Below are 22,707 nucleotides of genomic sequence, written 5' to 3'. Positions count from 1 at the left end.
CAAAGAACTGTAACATACAGATGAAAGTTAAACTTCTCATCCAGCCATTTTTTAAAATCTGACTAATTATCTGCTTCCATACCCACGGAATTGTTACAACAAAACGGTATAAAAACACAAACATTTTCTTACCTTTGTAGGTTAATTTGTCTAGCCTGTATGTTGCTATCAGTTTATTGAATCATTACCACAATTAAAAAATAATGACTCTGAGTACCTTCTCCTGGCAAAGTTAATTTGGGACACACAGTTCATGAAGCACTCATATTAAAAGCCTTTCTTCCAATGTGTCACGCACAAGAGTTTGAAAAAACACTGACACAAGGAAATTGCAATCTAATGCAAGAGATAGATAATTTAAAAAATAATAAACTGCAACACAAAGACCATGAAGGAGAGGTACAAAGGAATAGAAGGCTTCTAGAGGAGAAGAGGAATTTGGTTATCTAAGAAGGTCTGGAAATGCTGCCTCAAGGAAGCTGACGCTAAGAAGGTAGGACATAGGGGAGGGCTAGGAAAGCCAGGATTCCCCGTATCCTGCTCAGGTAGCTTTCATTCATCTCTTGGACTCATTTTTAAGGTGCTTCTTATTGTGCAAACAGTCAAGCAAAAGCTTGATATCTTCTTTAAAGTGATTGGTGGTTTGAAGGGAAAGCTATTATTAAATACAGAACAAACACATTCTTTGTTTTTTCCCCCTATCATCTAGATGTGTTTGGTCTCCACCTTCCAAAACCTTTTATTAGACTTTCACATGGTGTTGCCTATGGGTTTTCCACACACGGGCTTTCCTGTAGAACACAAGCTGGGGGTAAAGTGTGCCTCCAAGGAATTTAGACTGTTTGGTTTTAAAAACACCAAATTTGCAAACTCAAGAATGTCTACGTTTTAGTTGAGTCTTCTTATATAATTCTAGCAATTCACAACACAAAAGCACTTCACCACGCAAAAGGCCTTGTGTTTGGTTCCATTTGTAGGGCTAAACCATTTCAGGTAGTCGGGCTGTAGTTATCAATTGAACCTAATCAGTATCTTTGACTACTTCAGAGGTTTGACTTAAAACCTCCCTAGGCATGACATTCTTGTGGTAACTTAAGCTTATAGAAATAATGAACCTGAAGTCGGTAAATGTTACAGTTCTTTGCATATATTTAGATCTCTAAGATCTACTTAGAACCCAAATCTAATGATTCAGTTGTAGGTTGTAATTGGAATTACGTCGCTATTACGCCAAGCCACATTGTCCTGCATATTAGGAAGAACACGGAGTAGATTTCACATGTTCAATACTAAAATCTTAAGAATCTGGTTATAGTTCTTACTTCAGTTAAAAAGGTGCTAATGCACTAGGGAATATTTAGCTTCTTCATTAAGTGAAGTTACGCTGGACTGGGAACTTCAGTTGGGTATGAGTGTGGAGGCTACAGATAGCCAGAGGGTTCCATCAGGGTCACTTAGGAACCAGAGATCACATCATAACTGATAAATCCCGTCCTAGGTGCATTTTTATTTATTTTTGGCAGTTTCTTTGCAGCCTGCTTTAAGTGGCAAAATAGATACACACACAGGGATACTTACCGAGATCTTGTTAGAGGCCCTGGCAGCGCTCTCAAGTTTACCATGTTAGTGACCTGATAGCCCCTCCAGCTTTCTATTCCTAAGCCTAAGACACACCTCCCTGCTCTTAACAAGTACCTATCATTTGATAGATTTTTATATGACTGTCTTCCTGGACTCTTTAAGTGTCCTTTTCATTTAAATCCAGCTTGATCTTGAGGGGAATGCTCTATTTTCTATATATAGGCATTTGTTATGTAACATATTTTCCTAAACACACACACACACACACACACACACACACACACACACACACACAACCCCTCACTCCGCCAAATCATACACTAATAGTGCCTTTGTAAGTGTTGGAACAGGACACTCAATTCCGGCGCAACTTGAACCAGATGCTTATAAAAACATTAACAGTCTTCAAAAAAAAAAAAAAAAAGTCATGGAGTAGATTAAAATACATGATGAACAACAACAAAAAAATTTCAACAGTTTTTTCATGGAGTAAAATTATTTGACAGGCTTTGGGAAGGGTTGAGGCTGAGGGAGGTGGGGAGGCAAGGACAAAATGCACACAGGAACAACCCAGTAAGCATCTCCAAGTTAGTATCTGGTTAAACCGAGGCAGGGAGTGTATGAGGTCAATGGCCGTCATGTCAGTGGACAGGTTACCACAGTGGTGATTCCTGCATTTGTCTGTATCCACGTACTTAACCTTCAGCGGATTTTACTTGGAGCAAAACTGTAATATGCTGGTTTGAACCAGTCCTGTTTAAACCAATGTGATTTTCTGCAACAACTCTTTTATTTTGCATTGTAGAGCATGGAATTTCTAGCCCAATGGTCAATTTCTAGACCTACTATAATTCCAAGGATGTTGGAATTTCACCTGTCATCAATGATCATTGCATCGAGGCCAGCCTTTAGTACGGTTCAGGTCCTCGCACTGGAGTTAACTGGTGTTTGGATGCTCTGGTAAAGGCAGAACTATAGCCTAAAGACGGAGCTGCAGCCTTGGGTTCACTGAAGACTCCTCCTTGAATATGTGTGCATTCTGATTCAGCAGAATCTAGGTACACTTACCTGCTCATTTCTCTCTTCCAAGGGACATGCTCTCTTGTCAGGATTTCTTGGACCTCATTCTGAGAAAAAAGAAAATTTCACTCTTCACTCCTCTCAGAAGTTGCTATGCTAGAACTATACAAATATAAGTTATAGCACATGTAGGCAGGATTTACAGGATGAAAATGACTCCTAGTCAAAAAGCATCTTTTGGGGCTTCCAAACCTCCATGATTGACAGCTCAGGGATAGGAAAATAATTTAAATGCGTATCACATTAAAAACCCAAAGTAGTAAGATTGAGACTGAAAGACAAGACAATCTTACCTCAAAGAGTCCCGTCTCCTTCTCAGTGGTAAACACAGTGAGACTCCTGTTCCCAAGAGAGAAAACAAATCTCACGAAGGAGCATCAGATCTACTATACAGACCCCCTTCAGTCTCTCTTGGTTAGGATCACATATGAGTTTTTAAGTCTATTTCCCGAGGACTTTGTTATCTTAGCCATCATCCCTACCTGCGGGGTACACCTCCAATCTCTCACCTTGTACATATCCTTGACCTTGAGGCAGGTGCAATGGGGGCTTTCCTTTCAGTTTCTTAAGAGACACTCATAGAAAGACCTGTGTCCACGTTCAGTTGCATATGGTTCAAAGAGCATAAGCAGCTAGAACAAGTCAGCTCTTTCAGGAAGTCTGGTGGATTGGAAGTGGCCATTGTCCTTTTCAGTGGGGGCAGAGAAAGATTAAGAAGGGGAAACAAAAGTCATTCATTCCAATCCACTCTTTGGCACGAGCAGAGCTTTGTCTTTGGCACTGGCTCACGATCACATTCCTTCATCCTCTCTCGTCACTCACGGCTGTGTTTTAATTTTTGAAAAAGATTTTATTTATTTATTTGACAGAGAGAGATCACAAGTAGGCAGAGAGGCATGCAGAGAGAGAGAGGGAAGCAGGGTCCCTGCCGAGCAGAGAGCCCGGATGCAGGGCTTGATCCCAGGACCCCGAGATCATGATCTGAGCCGAAGGCAGAGGCTTAACCCACTGAGACACCCAGGCACCCACAGCTGTTTTTAACTGCCATTCTTACCCCGTTTTGAAGTTGTCTGGGACTTTAAAGGCCCTGCTCCTGACTTCTCTCAGATGCTCTTCACCCCCTACATCCATGCTGGGGACTCACCTGCAGCTGCTCTGGAACCTCATGTGTGTGGCGTAGTTTTGCTAAAGTTGTGGTTCTCAAACATCGTTGCACAGAATTACCTGGAGAGCTGTAGCTATGGTGACACCATTGTGGCTTCCAAACTTTAGAATCCAAACATCAGAATCACGTGGGCATCTGGTTAAGGCACAGATTGCTGGACTTCGCCCCCCAAAATTCTCATTCATTGGGTCTGAGTTGGGGCCCAAGAGCTGACATGTCTAACAAGTTGTGGTGATACTGAGCCCAAGTCCTCCATTCCAATCAGGGCACTAGGAATTCAATCAGAATCTCTGGAAAGAGACCATGGGCTTCAGGTGTTTTCAGGTGATTCTATATGCAGCTAAGCTTGAGAACTACAACTCTAAGACTAGAAGGATCTAAAGGAGGCATGATGGGGCACCCAGAAGGAAGCATATGTGAAATGTAAATCCTAACCCAGCCTGAGACCACAAAATAGGCTTTGTGCCCCAGTTGCCCTGCCAACAAAGACTTCAGTCTTTTAGGGAGTGTACCCTCCCTGATATCCCTAAAAATCTTTCTTTAGTTTTCCTTAGCTTTTCAACCAGGATCACAGCAATACTGCCTGCCTCCCCACCCACCCCCAAGGTCACAGCTCCTTACAGGCCTTCAGCTTTTAGTTCTTACACACGCAGTAGTTTTCCCCAGTGACACACAGTGTCTCGTAAATGGCATGAGTTGCTTTGGTTCATGAGCTCCTATGGCTAGGACCCACATTCTTTAAAATTCTCTCCAACTATATTGGCACTCTAGCCCCACGAATATTTTTTTAGTTTGGGCCTCAAAGGCCAAGAAAGGACTAGGATGGTGAAGGCAGCACCAATTTTGTTTCTTCCCAAGAGATCCCACTAGCTCTTTTAAAAACCTATGTATCCGTCCATCATAGGGAATATCGTCAATACCGTAATAACTTTGAACAGTGACATAAAATAAGTAAGAAGTTGTGTCATTATAAACTTACATACCTCAAAGTGAGCACCCTCTCTGACCCGAACACCTGGGGTCACAACATATAAACTTGTGAGGAGCGCCCCCTGGCTGTTTCTGGAGCCAATTACCATTAGATAGATGGGAGAGGCTGGGAGAGTGCTCAGCCAGCCACCTTTAGTGGCGGCTTGACTGGATCCTTGCACAATCAGCAAACCAGTGTTTGGTAACGGTTGTAAACACTTGGAGTTTAATATTTGTGGCACAACGGAAGTCTTGCTCTGTGGGTACTAGCATGGACTCTGCAGTCTGGCCACCTCTGTGGATCTAGGGCAAGGTTCATAACCAGTTTGTTTTCTCATCTGTAAACGGTGCTAGAATACCCACGTCATAGGGCTGCGGGAGGATTAAATGAGTAACTATATTAACGGATTGAGAATGGTGCCTGGCACAGAGCCAGCACACTCTATTTGTATTACTCAGTCTCATGGGTTTTTTCCCCCCATAAAAATACTGATTTATGATGAGAGATTAAGAATTTTATAAACAAACGTTAAGATTTTCTTGAGAGACAAGTAGACTTCCCCATTAAAAGAATGGGGACCTACATGTATATACATAAGCATTGGTTTCCTACCTATAAAATACTAGTTTAATAGGGATGATTGTTCATATTTATGTAATCTACTGGGTATAGTACACCACCAGCTACGTGAAGATGTTTCATAATTCCTGCAGGATTAAGTGACAGACAGAAGGGGTGTCCTATGATAGGAGTAGGACAAAAACAAGTGACTTTTGCACTCTTAAGTTTTTTTATTTGTATTTATTTTTTATTTTTTAAGATTTTATTTATTTATGAGAGACAGAGAGAGAGAGAGAGGCAGAGGGAGAAGCAGGCTCCCCAACTGAGGTGGGACTCCATCCCAGGACTCTGGGATCATGACATGAGCCTAAGGCAGGTGCTTAACCGACTGAGCCACCGAGGTGCCCCTTAAGTTGTTGTTTTGTTCTGTTTTTGTTTTTAAGAAAAATCTAGTCTTATCCTTTATGGATGGTAATCTTAGTTGCCTAGTAGCTCAAATTATCTGTAATAATCTCAAGCCCCATAATCCTCATTAAAAAGGAGAAAGACGTTAAGAGTCTCTTAGCTGTCCATCTTCACTTTAGACTATGTCTTTTTATTCTTAAGTGCCAATATGTGTTTGAACGGCTTTTAAAAAGTTTTCTGTTCCTATCCCAACTCCTACAATTTCTTTGGTTTCTCTTTTCATCGTTTTAAGAGACAAAGGACATAAACTGCCCAGCATGAAGCCGGGAGCAAGTACATTTCCAACAGTTAACTTTTCATAAAGCAAAGGGAGGAACAAGAAATGATCTACTCTAGAGAAAAACAAACAAACAAAAACACCTCCCCTGAAATTCTTGTTTGTGGTCAAGAGTCTGGAAGCGGACTCCCCACCTGCGTATGTCAGCAGGCGGGATGGCTGGGTTGCAGCTTTTCACCGGAATCCTGAATCCTGAAGTTACAGCACCAGGGCTCCTTCCCTGATGAGCGGGCCTCCAGGGATCACCCGTCGGACCAACCTGCTACCTGTAAAGAATCAGAGAGGTGACTATTTCCAAGCTGAATTGGTTTTTAAAAACTATTTCTGAGACAAAAAGAATGTTACAATAGAGACTTTTTGTTATTGTAATATTTTCACCCACTGTCAGAGCGTCTTTTATTCTTTAAATTTACCAAAATTTTTCTCACTTCTAAATAGTAGCTGTCCTTTTGTATGAAATGTACGTAAGCCCTTAGTTTAAGTCAAATGCAGTTTCTCCCAAGAAGTTTTCCCTGATTGTTCCAGCACTAAAAATGCCAAAATTTTAATAAATTTAAATACTCCATGTGTACTTCAAGCACACCTCTTTAAATGCTTTACAAGGTTGTTGGGGTTTTTTTTGGTTTTTTTTTTGCACACATATCTCCTTCTCCCAAAGAAGAGAAATAATTTTTAGTCATATTTATATCACTTGCTGAGGTTCAATATCTAGTAGTTACATAAAAACTATGTTGAAATCATAAAGTCATCACCAACATTTTATTATATTACAGCTGAAACCAATCCTCTGAGATATTTTTATCCCTCAACCTGAAGAAAATCACCTCATTAATTGGTTTACTGCAAGTCACACCTCATGTTTCTTTGCTCCTGCCCTATTCCCCAAAATTTCTTTACTGCCAAAATGTTGAAAACACGTTAAGAAGTTAGAAAGAGAGAGAGAGAGGAACTATATTTTTATACAAAATTTTATAAAATAAAGAAGTAAAAGTGAGGCCTTCCAATTCTCCAATTCCACTGCAGCAGTATATATCTTTCCATATGTTTTCTTTCCTTTTAAATGTTATTTTATTGTGGTAAGAACCCTTAACATGAGATCTACCTTCTTTACAAAAATTCAAGTGTGACGTATAATACTGTTAATGATAGGCACACTGCTGTTCAAGACATCTCTGGAATTTCTTTACTTTGCCTAACTGAGACTTTATGCCCCTTGATTAACATCTCCCCATTTCTGTCTTCTCCTGGCCTCTGGCAACCACCATTTTCCTTTCTGATTCTGAGTCTGTTTTTCTATTTTTATTTTTTTTAAGATTTAAAAATTTTTTAAAAATAATCTCTACACCCAATGTGGTGCTCAAACTTAGAACCCTGAGGTCAAGAGTCGCATGCCCCACTGACTAAGCCAGCCGGGCGCCCTGAGTCTATTTTAAAATAACATACTTCATGTCAGTGGAACTTCCAGGATTTGTCCTTTCGTGACTGCCTTATTTCACATAGTTTGCTGTCCTCACAGTTCATCCAATGTTGTCACTTATCACAGAATTTTCTTCTTTCCAAAGGCTGAATAATATTCCCTGTGTATATATGCAGTTTTCTTGGTCCTTTCATATATAAATGGAAATTTAGGTTGTTCCCACATCTTAGCTTTTGTGAATAAGGCTGCAGTGAACACTGGAGTGCCAACACCTCTTCCAGAACTTCAGTTTTCTTTCGGGTGAATACCCAGAAGCAGGATTGCTGGATCCTATGACAGTTCTATTATTAATTTTTGAGACATCTCCATCTTATTCTCTATGGCAGCCACATCGTTTTGCGTTCCCACCAACAGTGTACAATAGTCCCAATTTTTCCACATCCTTATTAATGTTTGTCCTCTTTCTTTCTTTCTTTCTTTCTTTCTTTCTTCTCTTTTTAATGTATAGTGGCCATCCTGACAAGTGTGAGGTGATAACTCATTGTGGTTTTGATTTATGGTTCCCTGATGATTAGTGACATCGAGCATCTTTCCAAATACCTATTGGTCTTTTGTGTATGTTTTTTAGGGAAATGTCTATTCAGGTCTTTAGCCTATATTTTGTATTGAGCAACTGGGTTTTTTTGGGGGGGGCTATTGATTTATAGGACTTCCTTATGTATTTTGGAAATTAATCCATTCTGATACATGGTTTGCAAATATTTTCTCCTATTCCAATGGTTGCCTTTTCACTCTGTTGTTTCCTATGTAGTGCAGAAGCTTGTTAGTTTGACATAGTCCCATTTGTCTATTATTGTTCTTGTTGCCTGTGCTTTTGGTGTCATATTCATGAAATCTTTTCTTCCTTCCTTCCTTCTTCTTCTTTTTTTTTTTTTTTTGAGAGGGAGAGTGTGTGTAGGTGCAAGCAGTGGGGGAGGGGAAGAGAGAGAGAGAGAGAGAATCTTAAGCAGTCAATCGCGCCACTCTGAGATCATAACCTGAGCTGAAATCAAGTCATATGCTTAACTGACTGAGCCACCCAGGCACCCCAGAATCCATACTCTTTCTATGCCTTCATGTACACAGATGCATTTTCAATATCTATAGCATGACCTCATTTTTGTAGGAAAAAAATACATATATAACATATTTTTTAAATTATTTATGCTTAAACTATTTGTGGGAGTAAAAATGTATTCTCCTGTTAATATCATATACTGGATATCATATCATGTCAGTGTGTATATACTGATCTGTCATTTCTGAAATGGCCATTTAGTAGTAAGAAAAGCTATATTTTTTTAAAGAAGAACTATTATTTTTAAGTATATATTTATGTAAGCCCTTTTTTGTAATTTGTGATTAGGTATTTTATGCATGTGTTCCAAATTCTCTTTCCCAGATTGTAATGAAAAAAAAATAAAGTTATTTTATTTACTTTGCTGTATAAAAGTGTTTAATTTCTATTTAAATTTATTTATTTATTTATTTATTTTAAAGATTTTATTTATTTATTTGACAGACAGAGATCACAGGTAGGCAGAGAGGCAAGCAGAGAGAGGAAGGGAAGCAAGCTCCCCGCTGAGCAGAGAGCCCGATGTGGGGCTCGATCCCAGGACCCTGGGATCATGACCCGAGCCGAAGGCAGAGGCTTTAACCCACTGAGCCACCCAGGTGCCCCTCTATTTAAATTTATTAATCTTTTATTTAGTGGTGTCTAAGCTCTGACGCATGCTTTAAAAAGTCTTTTCTAAGTAGTCTATTTTAAATTTCTATGTTACCAATTATCTCCTCTTATGATGTGCTTCATTTTTTGGACACAATAATTGACCACATATTTAACAAATATTCTCCTCACTTGCTAAATAGATGTGGGGTACTCTAGAACAAAAACACATTCAAAAATAAAATAATATAAATAAGGTAAAAAAATACAATACAGAGGGAAATAATAGGAGTATAAATTCATGACAAGAATGGGGAAAATACACACACACACACACACACACACACACACACACACACACCTGGAATACACATTGGTATAAGTTGTTAGGTAGAGATCCAACTTTGTCTATTTTTTTTTTTTTCCAGATGGCTACCCCCACTTGTCCCAAACCAGTTGTTGGATAATCTATCTTTTCCATACTGATATGAAAGGACAGACATATTTTTTAAACCAGGCTTTCAAGCAATATGTTTTTCAAATAAGTCCCCATCTAGCCCACTGCCTTCACCAATAAAGATGCTCTCACTATATTATTAAGATTCATCTTTTCCATGTGCTCCAGCCTTAATAACATGTGGATGGCAGTTGTGACTGTGGACATCTTAAGGTATTCCAACTGTCACCTCTCTCTGCAGGAGATAGGTCAGAGAAGAAGCTCTAAGTTGTTGATCTCAGAAATCATGTCTGGCAGTGCAGTGTCCTGAAGATTGGTATAATGTATTTTGGGATGGATGGCCCACTCTTTTTCTACGAGTTATGTATAAATTTCTTCATCTATGAATTAAGCTCAGTCAGTGTGTTGTGAGAGAGGGGAAAGAAGTCTGTATCACCAGTAATGAGTGCAGCCAGTGATTCAAGATACCAGTCGCAACATCATACCATCACAACAGCTGTCCAGTTTCCTTCTGAAACATTTGAGCAGTGTTCATTTTATTGAGAGACCTGGAAGATTTCAACCATTCCCAAGTCAGCAAGTGAGATGCAATGTAGTACATGGACAAAAGAGAATGACTGGGAGGTAGGAAGCCCAGTTTCCTAGTCCTGACTTGATTCATGTAGTAAGCAAGTAGTCAGGGGACCAACTCAATTTATCTCAATTTTCTTCACTATCTATAGAAAGTAGTTGGACTATATAATTCTTGGTTTCCAGCTAGATAAAAGACTGTGATTCTCTAAGAATATGGTTCCTATATTTTTTTTCATTTACAACTTATTTACAAAGAATTTGAGCCCTTGCTATATACAAAGAATTCTTCTAGTTACTGATGAGTAAGATATGTTCATTGTATTAAGGAGTTTATGAAAAGAGTTTGCTTAACAGAGGGACATGGGATGGAACAGATCAGTGTGACCTGAACTTAGAACATCCCAGTTTCCTCATTCCAAATTGGAATATAGGATCTGTGATGCCTCATATTTCTATTATAAGGTTCATTCTAATGATCCTGGCCAGTGTTAAAGTCTCCTTCTAGGTTTGTGTGGGAATAACACACTGAATGTAGGTGGTAGTTCATAAATCCTTTTTTCCAGTGAAGGTGGTTAGTGTTGTTACAGGTTTTTTGGTTTTGTTTGTTTGTTTGTTTGTTTTTTGCAAGACCCTTACTTAAGACTAACTCCCAATCAATATTGTGAAGCTGTACCTCAGTTACTAGGCTAGATGGAGTCTAAGGAGTAGAGGCTTAATGACCCCAAACTGGGGCTACCTCTCTTTCTATCTAAATTAGTATAACTCTGCTGCGTTTTGCTGTTGTTGTTTTTGTAAATTCTCATCTCAGTAATTCACAAATGCTACACAAAGGACGTATGATTAAAACATTGGGATTGATAACTTCAGAAAGATGAGTTTTGACTAAAAGAAAGGAACATGGAAAAAAAAAACATTTCAGTCCAGAAAACTTCTTTTTACAAAAGTTCAAGGTATGAAAACATCCAACATCCTATTGGAGATAAGAGGGAAAGAAGAATCAGTGGGAACCATGAAAGTCAGAAAGAAATCAACGAAAAAGTATGGGTGATGGAGACCCATGGATGGTTGTCAGTGCTGGAGTGTGACAGGCTAAGAACAGAAATAAGGTATGAGGAACTTAGTGGGAGGGTGAAATGGGCTAGACTTCAAGGAAGAGCTTTTGAGTTTTGCACTTTCTGGCAGACAGTGAGCAGTGGTAGGCCATGACAAGTACTGCCTCAGATCCATATGGCAATGCAAATGTATAGGTTAAGGCACTCATAATCTCAGTGGTCATTGTATACAGTCTCTATACTATACATTTTTCCCCCTAGGTCTAAAAATATCTGAGCATTGGATTTCTTTTCAGTAAGAATTGATAGGGGGTTTAAGAAGGCCTAGTTTCAAAGAGTGAAAATAAGTGAACAAAATTATATTTACACTATAGTACAATTTTTTTTCCATCCACTCCACAGTGTTGTAGACTCTTGAAGTAACTCCCAGCAAGAATGATGTTTTACATGCTGCTTATGGTGGTGGAGAGGTGAGTATCATGGTCTGTAGGACAGAGCAATAAATATAACTCTGGTAATCCTTTGTACATTTAAAGTTCGGGAATATTTCAATGGATTCATTCTCATTTTGTTAGGTTGAATAAAATTATATAAAAGTACACAGTACCTAATTAAGGAGCAAAAAGATTTTAGGCTTTGGTCAAGCACATAAAAAGGGCCTAATGAGAGGAGGAATATATGTTACAGTTTTCTGCCTTCAGTTGCTCAACTAGATTCTATTAGTGGAGTTTTCTAAAAGATTTGGACCATATTTCCAATTTAGATATTATTAGAGTTCATCGTAACTTAAATCTCTGTACTGGCTTACCAAATTACCTAACCTTCCAGCCTAAAATCAATGTACCTAGATGTTTTCCTGGTGCTATATATTTATACACACACATGCACACACGGTAGCCCACTCTCGAAAGCAGAACTTTGTTCAGAGCAAGTACCCTCAGTCTCCAGCATATAGCTTGCGCAGTGAAATAGTCCTTGAAAGTTTGGGGTTGATTATGAACCCAGTGTACAAGGGTTCCACATTAAGTCATAATTGGCTTTGTGTCGGGACAGTATGTGCCAGCTGGTAAAATCAGGCACAGAGGAGAGTAAGAGCTTCTTGTATCAACAGCGTAACAACTGATCACCCACCTGTTATTTAAAACAGTAGAACGCCAGGGAGGACTTTTCTAATGCTGGAATAGAGGCGTGCCCTTGCCTTGATGTCTTTATTGGAGAAAATGTCTACAGCAGATCTGATGGAGAATCTGAGGGAAGAACTGACCTGTTTCATCTGCTTGGACTATTTCACCAGCCCCGTGACTACTGAGTGTGGGCACAGTTTTTGTCTACTGTGTCTCCTGAGGAGCTGGGAAGAACACAACACTCCTTTATCCTGTCCTGAATGCTGGAGGTCCTTGGAGAGCCCACACTTCCAGCCCAATGAGCGTTTGGGGAGGCTGGCCGGCATCGGCAAGCAGCTCCGATCCCAAGTGCTGCAGAGTGAGGGTGAACAAGACATCTATGCGAGAATGCTGGCAGGCACTAAGGTGTTCTCTGAGGATGGGCAGGGCGTAAACATTTTCTCAACTCAGTGTCATGGAATAAACAGATCACATCCCTTGAGTGAGGCTGAGGAGCGTCACAAAGTAAGATTGGTTGCTCAGTATAAATCTCAGAATACAAATCCTGTTTCATCATTTATTCCCATAATATTCTCTATTGGTGACGATTACAGGTGCTGGTCTCCAGGCACCAGACCACAAACTTGGTGTGGATCCTGCCTCACCCTTTGTGTTAGATCCCGCTCATCTTGTGTTCACTGGTCCTCGAGGCTTCCTCACAAGTTGGTGCTCTGCTCACTTGCCACAGAGAATTTGTTTCTATTGCAGGAGAAACTCCAGGAAATCCTAAATCTTTTGCATAAAAAGAGAAAGGAAACTCAGGTTGTATTAACCCATGAGAAGGAGAGAGTAATACTGTGCAAGGTCAGTATCTGTCTTACTTTTGGGTCTTGTAGATGATTCTATGAGGGAGACTGGAGGGATACTTAGTGAAATACCAGGGGAAAAAGACACAATTTTCTAATCACAGTCCTACAGTATGCAGTGTCCTTAGTTTGGGCTGTCTGCCTCTGCTTGTCCACCTGGGAATCCCAAGACTCAGTTCAAACAATTCCCCCATCCCTAGGCCTGCTTATTTATTTATTTTTTCCTTCTTGGTCTATCCATACAACTTGATGGCTACCTCTATTATGGCTCTGATTATAATTATTTAAAATTATAAGTTATAGACAACATAGGATGAAAATCCATAGAAAAGGAATATCTCAAATGCTTTTGGGAAAAAGGAGAATGCAAATAAAAAAAAAAATAAAGACAAAGGGATATAAAGGCCAAATAATAGGTTGGATTAATACACCTGAACAAATGCTTGACTTAGTGACAGATTTGAAGTTGAGGTGTCTAACAAAGACCTGTTTAAATACTTAAAAAATATGTGTGTGTATCTTATTCTCCCAATACAACGAGTTCTTAAATGGGAGTGTTCGTGATGTGCATCTCTATTTCTAAGATGTGATCCAATGTCTACTTTCATTGGATATTTAGTAAATAAGCAAACACATGCTTTTTTTGTATTTTTGTCCTTTATTTATTTATTTTTTTTACCGTGGTATGGATCACCACCTGTCATAGTTTATTTTTGTTTCTTTCCACACTAGAATGACAGCCTTCTGGGAATAGAAATTTTGGTTTTGTTTACTACTGTATATGTATATACCTTCTAAAATATCATGCTATCTACCCCATTACTTAATACTTATGTGTTACTTAATTACTTAATACTTAATGAATGTTGCGTGTCAGTCTTCAAAACTTGTCACAGCAGAACTCTAGGACTTTGTAAGGATTGAAAATCTACATAGGCATTTCTGCTGCTAACTTTATTGTATCATTCCTGTGTGTGTGTGTGTGTGTGTGTGTGTGTTGACGGCAGGAAGAGACAAAGGCCTGTAAACAGGTTGTTGTGTCAGAATATGCAAAAATGCACCAGTTTTTGAAGGAGGAGGAGCAGCTGCAGCTCCAGTTACTGGAAAAGGAGGAAAGAGAGAACATGAAGAAACTAAGGGACAACGAAATCAAGCTGACCCAACAAACAAGAAGCCTGAGCAAAATGATTGAACAGATAGAGTCCACATGTCTGAACTCCATTATAGAATCTTTTGAGGTAAGAATGTTGGGAAGAATCAATGGAATAATCACAACGGTGTGTAGTAACCCATAATTTTACAAGCCATGCAAAATAAGTTTTTCTTTATTTACCTGAGAAACTCAGTTCTGGCCCCAAAACAGTTTTCCTTGTGAATTAATATATTCTTTTTAAAGATTTATTTATTTATTTGACAGAGAGAGGGGAGAGACAGTGAGAGAGGGAACACAAGCTGGGGGAGTGGGAGAGGGAGAAGCAGGCTTCCTGCTGAGCAGGGAGCCGGATGCAGGGCTCGATCCCAGGACCCCCAGGATCATGACCTGAACTGAAGGCAGTCACTTAACGACTTAGCCAGCCAGGTGCCCCGAGAATTAATATTCTATAGTATAAATGAAGTCTTGAGGAGAAAGAGAAAAAAACAAAAACAAAACAGTGGAATACCTATCCAAACCAAGCCTGATGAAGAGTCCAATTTCTGCTCTGCTTGCTTGTCTGCAACTTCAGCTACATCCATTATTTTAAGTTTAATGAACATTTCCTAGGTGCTGCTGGCACAGTAAATTCCATCGTCACAAAGACCTGATGAAGTTAATTATTGTTATATGCACTACAGGTGATTGTTGTCTACGATGTGGGTTTATAGCGGCCCTCCTTTAATAATTCAGACCCACGGCAGTTAGGAAATTTGCCTGTCAGATAGCTAATCGGTGATCGAAATGAGGTATTTGGTATGGAGCCCGGATTCTTCACCATCTTTGCTCGGCCGCCTTCCTGGGCTCCTGCTTTATTCTCCGGGGCCTCTGTAAACACGAGCTGTGGGACCCAGCTGCAGCTGTAGTTCTCCTTCCTAGACTCGCTGGTGATTTTCCAGCAACCCACTCCACCTGCATGCATGCTTAGCCTCAGCGCTCAGAGGGCCCCTTGCTTTTGCCCATCGTTGACTCCCTGAGGCAACAGGAGACTCCCTGGGTTCCTACATCAGCATCAAGTTCTCTTGACAAAGTGACGGTACAAGGAAAGAAAAGGACAAAGTAGTCTAGTCATTGTGAAAACGATCCTCTGTTCATAGGAGACCCCTGCCCCCCACCCTGGGAAGAAGCTGGGGATGTTTTCCTACCACATGCTCGCCCACTCAGGGTGTTTTCTAAAGCCATGGAAAGTGGCTTCTGTGAGATTACCAAGGACTAGATTCTGTCTCTGGATTCTGGCTTTGTTAGAGACCGAGGTGCACAGATATTAACCCTCTTTCTTTTATTCCCTTAGGATGTGAAAGGCACCCTGGAAAGGTAGGTGTGCATTCCGTGTCCAGTGGACACAGGGGTATAAGTTATAGGGCTGCACTGCTGTGGAGATCAGGTTGTGAGAGTGGGGATGAGAGTGTCCAGCTGTTGGGGCAAAACAAGCGTAACCCTCATGTTGGAGCAGGTCACGCGGTCCGAGGAGGGGACACAGAGTGACGGTCTCTGCCCTCTTGCAGGACTGAGCCACTCTTGCTTCAGTGTCCAGAGGCCACCACCACGGAACTGACTCTCTGCCGCATCACTGGAATGAGGGAGATGCTAAAAAAATTCAGCAGTAAGTCAGTCTGATTTGATAACCTCCAGGGATTTGCGGAGTTAACTTCAGGGTGTACTAAGGCATGCAAAATCGAGCTTTAAGGCAGTTTCCTCTGACATAGACTGTTCACCATCTGTGTGCCAGGCTCTCTCACAAAGGCACCCTGAGTCAGCACGAAACATCAGGGAGGGCTGGGGCCACAGACCCTCTCTGTTCTGGAGCAGACAGAAGCACACTTGATTGATGTCTCATCTGCCTTTGTTTTCTGTCTAAGAAGTCCTGGCACTTCCTTTGTTTGTTTTTATGGTTCTGTTTTGTCCATTTCTTCCCCTTGCCTATACACACACACCTCCTCAGGGGTTTGTGCATTTCTACCTCTGTTCTTGTCAGCATAAAAGCTACTTAAACTTGAAAGTTCTCATGAGGCAACATTCAAACAATCCTTTTATATATAAAAAAAAAATTTAAAGGTTTATTTATTTGAGAGAGAGACACAGAGAGACAGAAGTGAGGTGGAGGGGGGCAGAGGGAGAGAAAGAATCTCAAGCCCCCTCCAGGCCCAGTGCAGAGCCAAACTCGGGGCTTGATCTCAAGACCCTTGAGATCATGACCTGAGCCTAAAACAAGAGTCAGACGCTTAGCTGACTATGCCACCCAGGTGTCCCTCAAACTATTCTTTTAGAATGCTCTAGATATTTAGGCTGGCTAAGACCAAGAGAGGTTAGCCTTAGTTTTCAACTTTTACCTTCAGAGGTAAGACAATCTGGCCTTCAGGGGAAGGTCTGATGGACTTTGGAATCAATAGAAATTTGATAAGTGAGTACTATATGCCCCACTCCATGCTCTTCAGTTCTAAGTTTTCTCACAGTGATGAGTAACAGGCTTGCCTTTGCTTTTATAGAACTTCCAGTGGAATTGAGGAGACAGATGTTCATCTCAAATAATGAGTGATGATTAGGATTTGATCTATAAGTAAGAGTATGAAATTGTGTGGTAGGGGCACTTAGTCTTGTCTCGGGGGGTCAGTGATGGTTGGAAGCCTCTTCTGTGACCTCCTCTCAGAAGATAGGAGAGGGGAGTCTCTCACTGGTTCACGATGTACTTACCAACTGGTCTTGGGCGGGGAGGGTCTCACTAACTCATAGGAGCTGCGTTGAAGCCTGACATAATGAAACCTACCGACTGGAAACTGCTGTGCAAACACTCAGTGATTTTGTAATCTTGGTCAAGTTTCCTAACCTCTGTGAGCTTCAGTTTCCACTTTTATAAAGATGGGGGTGGGTGGAAATGGCATGATTGAGATAGTGTACAGAAAGCGCTTGGCAGGTAAGCAGACGTTCAGAGCAGAAGTGCCCCTGTCTCTGTCTCCCCCCTCAGGTGGAGAACCACAGCCAACCTTGGCTCAAGTGACTACAAATGACAGAGTGTGCCCCGTGTGGATAAATAGCTCTGAGTTTTAAACCTGTGCTCTGAACAGAACAACTTCCACTCCATTATATCAGAGACTCCTCTCTTCCCTCTCAGACACGCTAAATGTCACCATCCCCATGACTTACATCTATGTCATTTTTTTAAAGGATTTTATTTATTTATTTATTTAACAGAGAGAGAGAGAGAGAGAGAGAGAGAGAGAGAGATCACAAGTAGGCGGAGAGGCAGGCAGAGAGAGAGAGGAAGGGAAGCAGGCTCCCCACCGAGCAGACAGCTGGATGCAGGGCTCGATCCCAGGACCCTGAGATCATGACCTGAGCCGAAGGCAGAGGCTTAACCCGCTGAGCCACCCAGGCACCCCGCATCTGTGTCTTTTGAGGAATTTACACTTGGTGTTTGTGAAATAGTGTGAGAAGGGTCCAGAGATTCTGCTCTGAGCAAAACAAAACTCTTTATCACACTCACCTCAATTATACATATTTTAAAAGTAGGATTGGAAACTAAGAATTTAATTTAAATTCCACATGTATAGAAGGGTCTTTAAGAACGGAAGGGAGGATTCACTCTTTTCTCCTCTTGCAGCGGATATAACTCTGGATCCAGCCACAGCCAATGCCTATCTTGTCCTGTCTGAGGATCTGAAGAGCGTGAGGCACGGAGGAGTCCGACAGCACTTACCAGACAATCCAGAACGATTTGACCAGTCAGCTACGGTGCTGGGCGCTCAGATCTTCACCTGTGGGAGACATTACTGGGAGGTGGAAGTGGGCAACAAGACTGAGTGGGAAGTAGGCATCTGCAAGGACTCAGTGAGCAGAAAGGGCAATCTACCAAAGCCACCGGGGGACCTCTTCTCACTTATAGGCTTAAAAATTGGAGATGATTATAGTCTTTGGGTCTCATCACCTTTAAAAGGTCAACATGTCAGAGAGCCTGTGCATAAAGTTGGTGTTTTCTTAGACTATGAGTCTGGACATATAGCGTTCTACAATGTGACAGATGAGTCCCTTATCTACAGCTTTCCTCCAGCCTCTTTCCAGGAGGCTCTCAGGCCTATCTTCTCCCCTTGCCTCCCAAATGAGGGGATGAACACAGGCCCTCTTACCATCTGCTCACTGAACAGTTATGTCTGAGGAAGATACCCCGGAGCTTTCACTAAGGATGAAGTCTAAGACCAACAGATGATTATTAATTAAGATGATTAATGCAATGGCACTATTAACATCAGGTGATCTGAAAGGAAAGCCCCACCCCCCCACCCCACCGAAGAGTTTCCATTAACTTGAGCCACAATCAACAGCCAAATTGGACAACCAACTTTCAACACCATAGAAGGCCGATCATATCGTGTCTTTAACCAAATTCATTATTTAGACTGCCCCATATATATGCTGGTCACTAAAATTGTAGAGATAGAACTTGCCCTCATTATCCCTGACCCCACTGTCATAGGCCAGTTTTATAAATATATGTCATGTTTATGAGTGTATTTATTTATTTGACTCTAAAGAAGAACTCTGCTATTTGAATGTGTCTTTGTTCTATGTGTAGAGCTCTGCATGCTGGGGCAATCCTAACTCCTCTGGGGCTGGGTTGGGAGGGGGGAACAGATGCAAGGGTCTTCTTTTCAGGGTTGATGAGAGGGACTCATGACCCAGCCTCCACTAAAAAGTTGCCTTTCTTCCCATCCCATGAGGCCTAGAATATCTGCACTCAGGAAGACTTATGTCTTCAGAATGCTGCAAATATAGGCGTGGATATCATATTATTCATGTCTCCATACCCACAAGAGGCTGGAACCTTCTGTGAATATGTTCAAAGATCACAGAGCAAAGTCTCTTTTCAATAAATGTATCAAGGCTGTGGGTGCCAAATGACTTCACTGAATTTTTTATAAGGTTATTTTCTATGCTTTTGCTACTTGCTACAAGCAGAAGGCTTTTAATCACTGTAAGGGGATATCAAGTCTACTCTCCATTCCAACACACTAGGGTTTGTGAAGTTTTGTGAGCAGATCTTCTTTTGGCTGCTCTCAGATAACCTTCTGCTGGAGGTCTGCCCTTATGTGCCCCATTCTTAGGGCTCTGTCCCTGTAGAGGTTTTTTTTGGTTGTTTGTTTGTTTGTTTGTTTCTCTGTAGGATTGTTAGTTTGTTTGTTTTAACTTTTTCTTCATGCTTACCTTGCAGAATGGCACCCATCACAGAGCCCTTACTGCCTCTTCCAACTCACAGAATTCACTGTTCATGTTTTCAGTTTCAGACCAGAAAACTGATGGGATTTAACTCACACACAACTGCAAGATTGTTAAGAAAAATGTTTATCACAGATTTTGGTCTTTAGATGAGAGACTAAGCTGGGTAAGATTGATAATTGAATCTGTTAATGAGCATAAAAATAGCAGGGAGGGAAGTAAGTAAGCGGGGGAGGCTAGCTAACCGGCTTTATTTTAGGATTGGTATTCACTCTTCTCATTAATCTAGATCTGCTTTCTCTTTCAAATTTATGCATGTTCATCTTGTGCCCTCACAGGCATGGGAGCAGATCTGAACTAGACTTTGGGTCCCAAATCATGCCCTCTTTTGTTCTCTGTATTCACTGTTTGCATTTCCCCCCTGACATCACATATATTTGGAATCGGAGAACTGTAGAGGGAGCCAATCACGCTTTCCTGGAACAACTTGTAGCTGTTCCCCCATTTTAAAAATTTTATTTTATTAAATTTTACTCTTGATTTATCACCTCAAAAAGCTAAGAAACAAATCATGAACAGCAAACACCAAATATATTTGGACTATATCTTTCTCAATTACAAAAAAACCCCCAAACATTGATTTTTAAAAATTTTAATAAATGAGGGGTGCCTGGGTGGCTCAGTGGGTTAAAGCCTCTGCCTTTGGCTTAGGTCGTGATCCCAGGGTCCTGGGATCGAGCCCCGCATCGGGCTCTCTGCTCGGCAGGGAGCCTGCTTCGCTTCCTCTCTCTCTGCCTACTTGTAACCTCTGTCTATCAAATAAATAAATAAAATCTTTAAAAAAAAATTTTAATAAATGAATAGAAAGTTCAAACATTGTAACTTAGTGTGCATTATAATTAAATTAAACATACATATATTGAATTGTGTGGTGTAACTGAGGTGATAGCTCTTTTTTTTTTTTTTTCCCTTTGTCCTAAAGGGGTTGATGTTATCAAGGAAACCAGCCTATTTTTTTTTTCCTCTGGCAAAGTCATCCATGGACAGCATTGTCTGTATGGGCCTGCCACTGAGTCTATACTACTTTTTTTTAAAGATTTTATTTATTTATTTGGTAGGCAGAGAGGCAGGCAGAGAGAGAGAGGAGGAAGCAGCTCCCTGCTGAACAGAGAGCCCGATGCGGGGCTCGATCCCAGGACACTGGGATCATGACCTGAGCTGAAGGCAGAGGCTTTAACCCACTGAGCCACCCAGGTGCCCCTGAATCTATACTATTTTTTACCCTGCTGAGTTTGCATAAGCCACCATGAAAAAGTGGCAAGAAAATTTTCACCCAAGGCTTCGCAACATAAACTCTAAGCCAAGCAGATCCATATATATGGGGGGTGGGAGGGAGAGCAGCTGGAATGAACAACTGAGAGTTGCACCCCTTGAGGGCAAACTCACCCCCTTGCATTTTTCCAGGGCCGCCTCTTTCTGCCCCTGTCTTTGAGCATTTGACAAAGACATTTTCTCAAATACGAATAGTGTTCCACATGGGACCTGCCACCATTACTCAAGCTATCCCCTTTCCCTCCTATTAACGCCTTCTCTGCCTCCCAAATCTGTCTTCTATCCCTTCCTTCGGGGAAGATATCCCCAGGAGATAGCAAGTCACAAGTAGCCTCTTGTAGTGCCCATTACAAAATGGAATCCAGAATCCTGGCCATTTCCCTCTTTACCTATTGACTAGAGGAGACGGGGTATGTCAACTCCTGAGGGCAGAGGACATCAAGAGTTGTCTCCCACACAGGACTGCAATTTGATTTTTTCATTTTTTTTTTTTTTAAATTGTCTTTGCTTATCCTAGAGTACGTTAAAAATAAAATATTATGGGGTACCGGCGTGGCTCAGTCAGTCAAGGGACTGACTCTTGATCTCAGCTCTGGTCTTGATCTCAGGGTCATGAGTTGAATCCCCACGTTGGGCGCCACACTGGGAATGGAGCCTAGTAAAAAAATAACAATAAAAATAAAATATTATACCTCTTTTGCCCCAAAATCGAATTAACTAATAAAACTCTATTAACTCTTCAAATGAGGTCTTTATCTACACTCCTCCCCTAATTACCCCTTGCCCAACAATGTAACTTAGACATATTATGCTTCCAGTACTTACTTTGACACCTCATCTTTACTTTGGATTACTTTACAAGGCCCTCTTAGTGATAGAAGTCAGCAGTGTGCCCAATCAACCTTTCTCTACTCTTGAATTTCTCCCTGTGCATATACCCTAAGGGTGTGGGAACAGATTAATAGTAGGCCCCAGTAGGAAAATTCAAGAATGATAAGATGCACAAAGGATAAAATTTTAAAACTTGCAAATGGCCTTACTACACAGAGATTACGAATGCTTACATTACAATGTGTGTCTATTTTTTTCTATGCATATGTATTTTAAGCAACACGAAAATTATCAATTTTATATTTTGAGCTTCTTGTATCTCTTCAAAATATGACTTTTTGTCCCAAATATATAAGCATGTATTTTCTAAGAATTAACCCATTTTGTTAAATTACATTTATTTTTACATTCAACATTCAACAAATGATATTGCTTGGTAAATTATCCATATTAAGTATTTTCCAATTAGCCCTTTAATGTTCTTTGTAGCTGGTTGGTTTTTTTTTGTTTGTTTGTTTGTTTGTTTTTTAAGTTTTCCAGTATCGGGGAATAATATAGGATTGTGCATTAAATGTAATTGTCTCAGAAAATATGATTTTTAATGTCAGTAATATTTCATTATATGAGTGTCCCTAATTTATTGAATCATTCCCCTACTGTGGGACATTTAGATTGTTCTCCATTGGTAGCTATTATAAATGACACTGTGATGAATGCACACATACATAAACCTCTGCGTGTATCTCTAATTATTCACCAATATGTCTCCTGCAGACAGGAAAGCTGCCTGTGGATCTTGGGGGCATGTTTTCAGCTTATATATTCCTCTACAAAAGTTTTATGTGCACTGCAGGTAGTCTGAAAGCTTTTAC

General features: G+C 40.7%; 1 protein-coding gene across 1 annotated transcript; it reads left to right on the top strand.

The window, feature by feature from the left end:
- The first annotated feature begins 12,385 nt into the window (after positions 1 to 12,385).
- Positions 12,386 to 18,613, top strand: LOC111144637 (tripartite motif family like 1). Its single transcript, XM_022499033.1, has 6 exons — positions 12,386 to 12,931; positions 13,175 to 13,270; positions 14,280 to 14,510; positions 15,756 to 15,778; positions 15,970 to 16,067; positions 18,063 to 18,613. The coding sequence occupies exons 1-6, from the start codon at positions 12,506 to 12,508 to the stop codon at positions 18,611 to 18,613; spliced, it is 1,425 nt and encodes a 474-aa protein (XP_022354741.1). The 5' UTR covers positions 12,386 to 12,505.
- Positions 18,614 to 22,707: the final 4,094 nt, after the last annotated feature.

Source organism: Enhydra lutris, unplaced genomic scaffold (assembly GCF_002288905.1).
Source record: "Enhydra lutris kenyoni isolate GAN:26980312 unplaced genomic scaffold, ASM228890v2 scaffoldscaffold11, whole genome shotgun sequence".
NCBI classification, from domain to species: Eukaryota; Metazoa; Chordata; class Mammalia; order Carnivora; family Mustelidae; genus Enhydra; species Enhydra lutris.
Note: the sequence above shows the minus strand (reverse complement) of the source record. Positions and strands in the feature narration are given on the sequence as shown.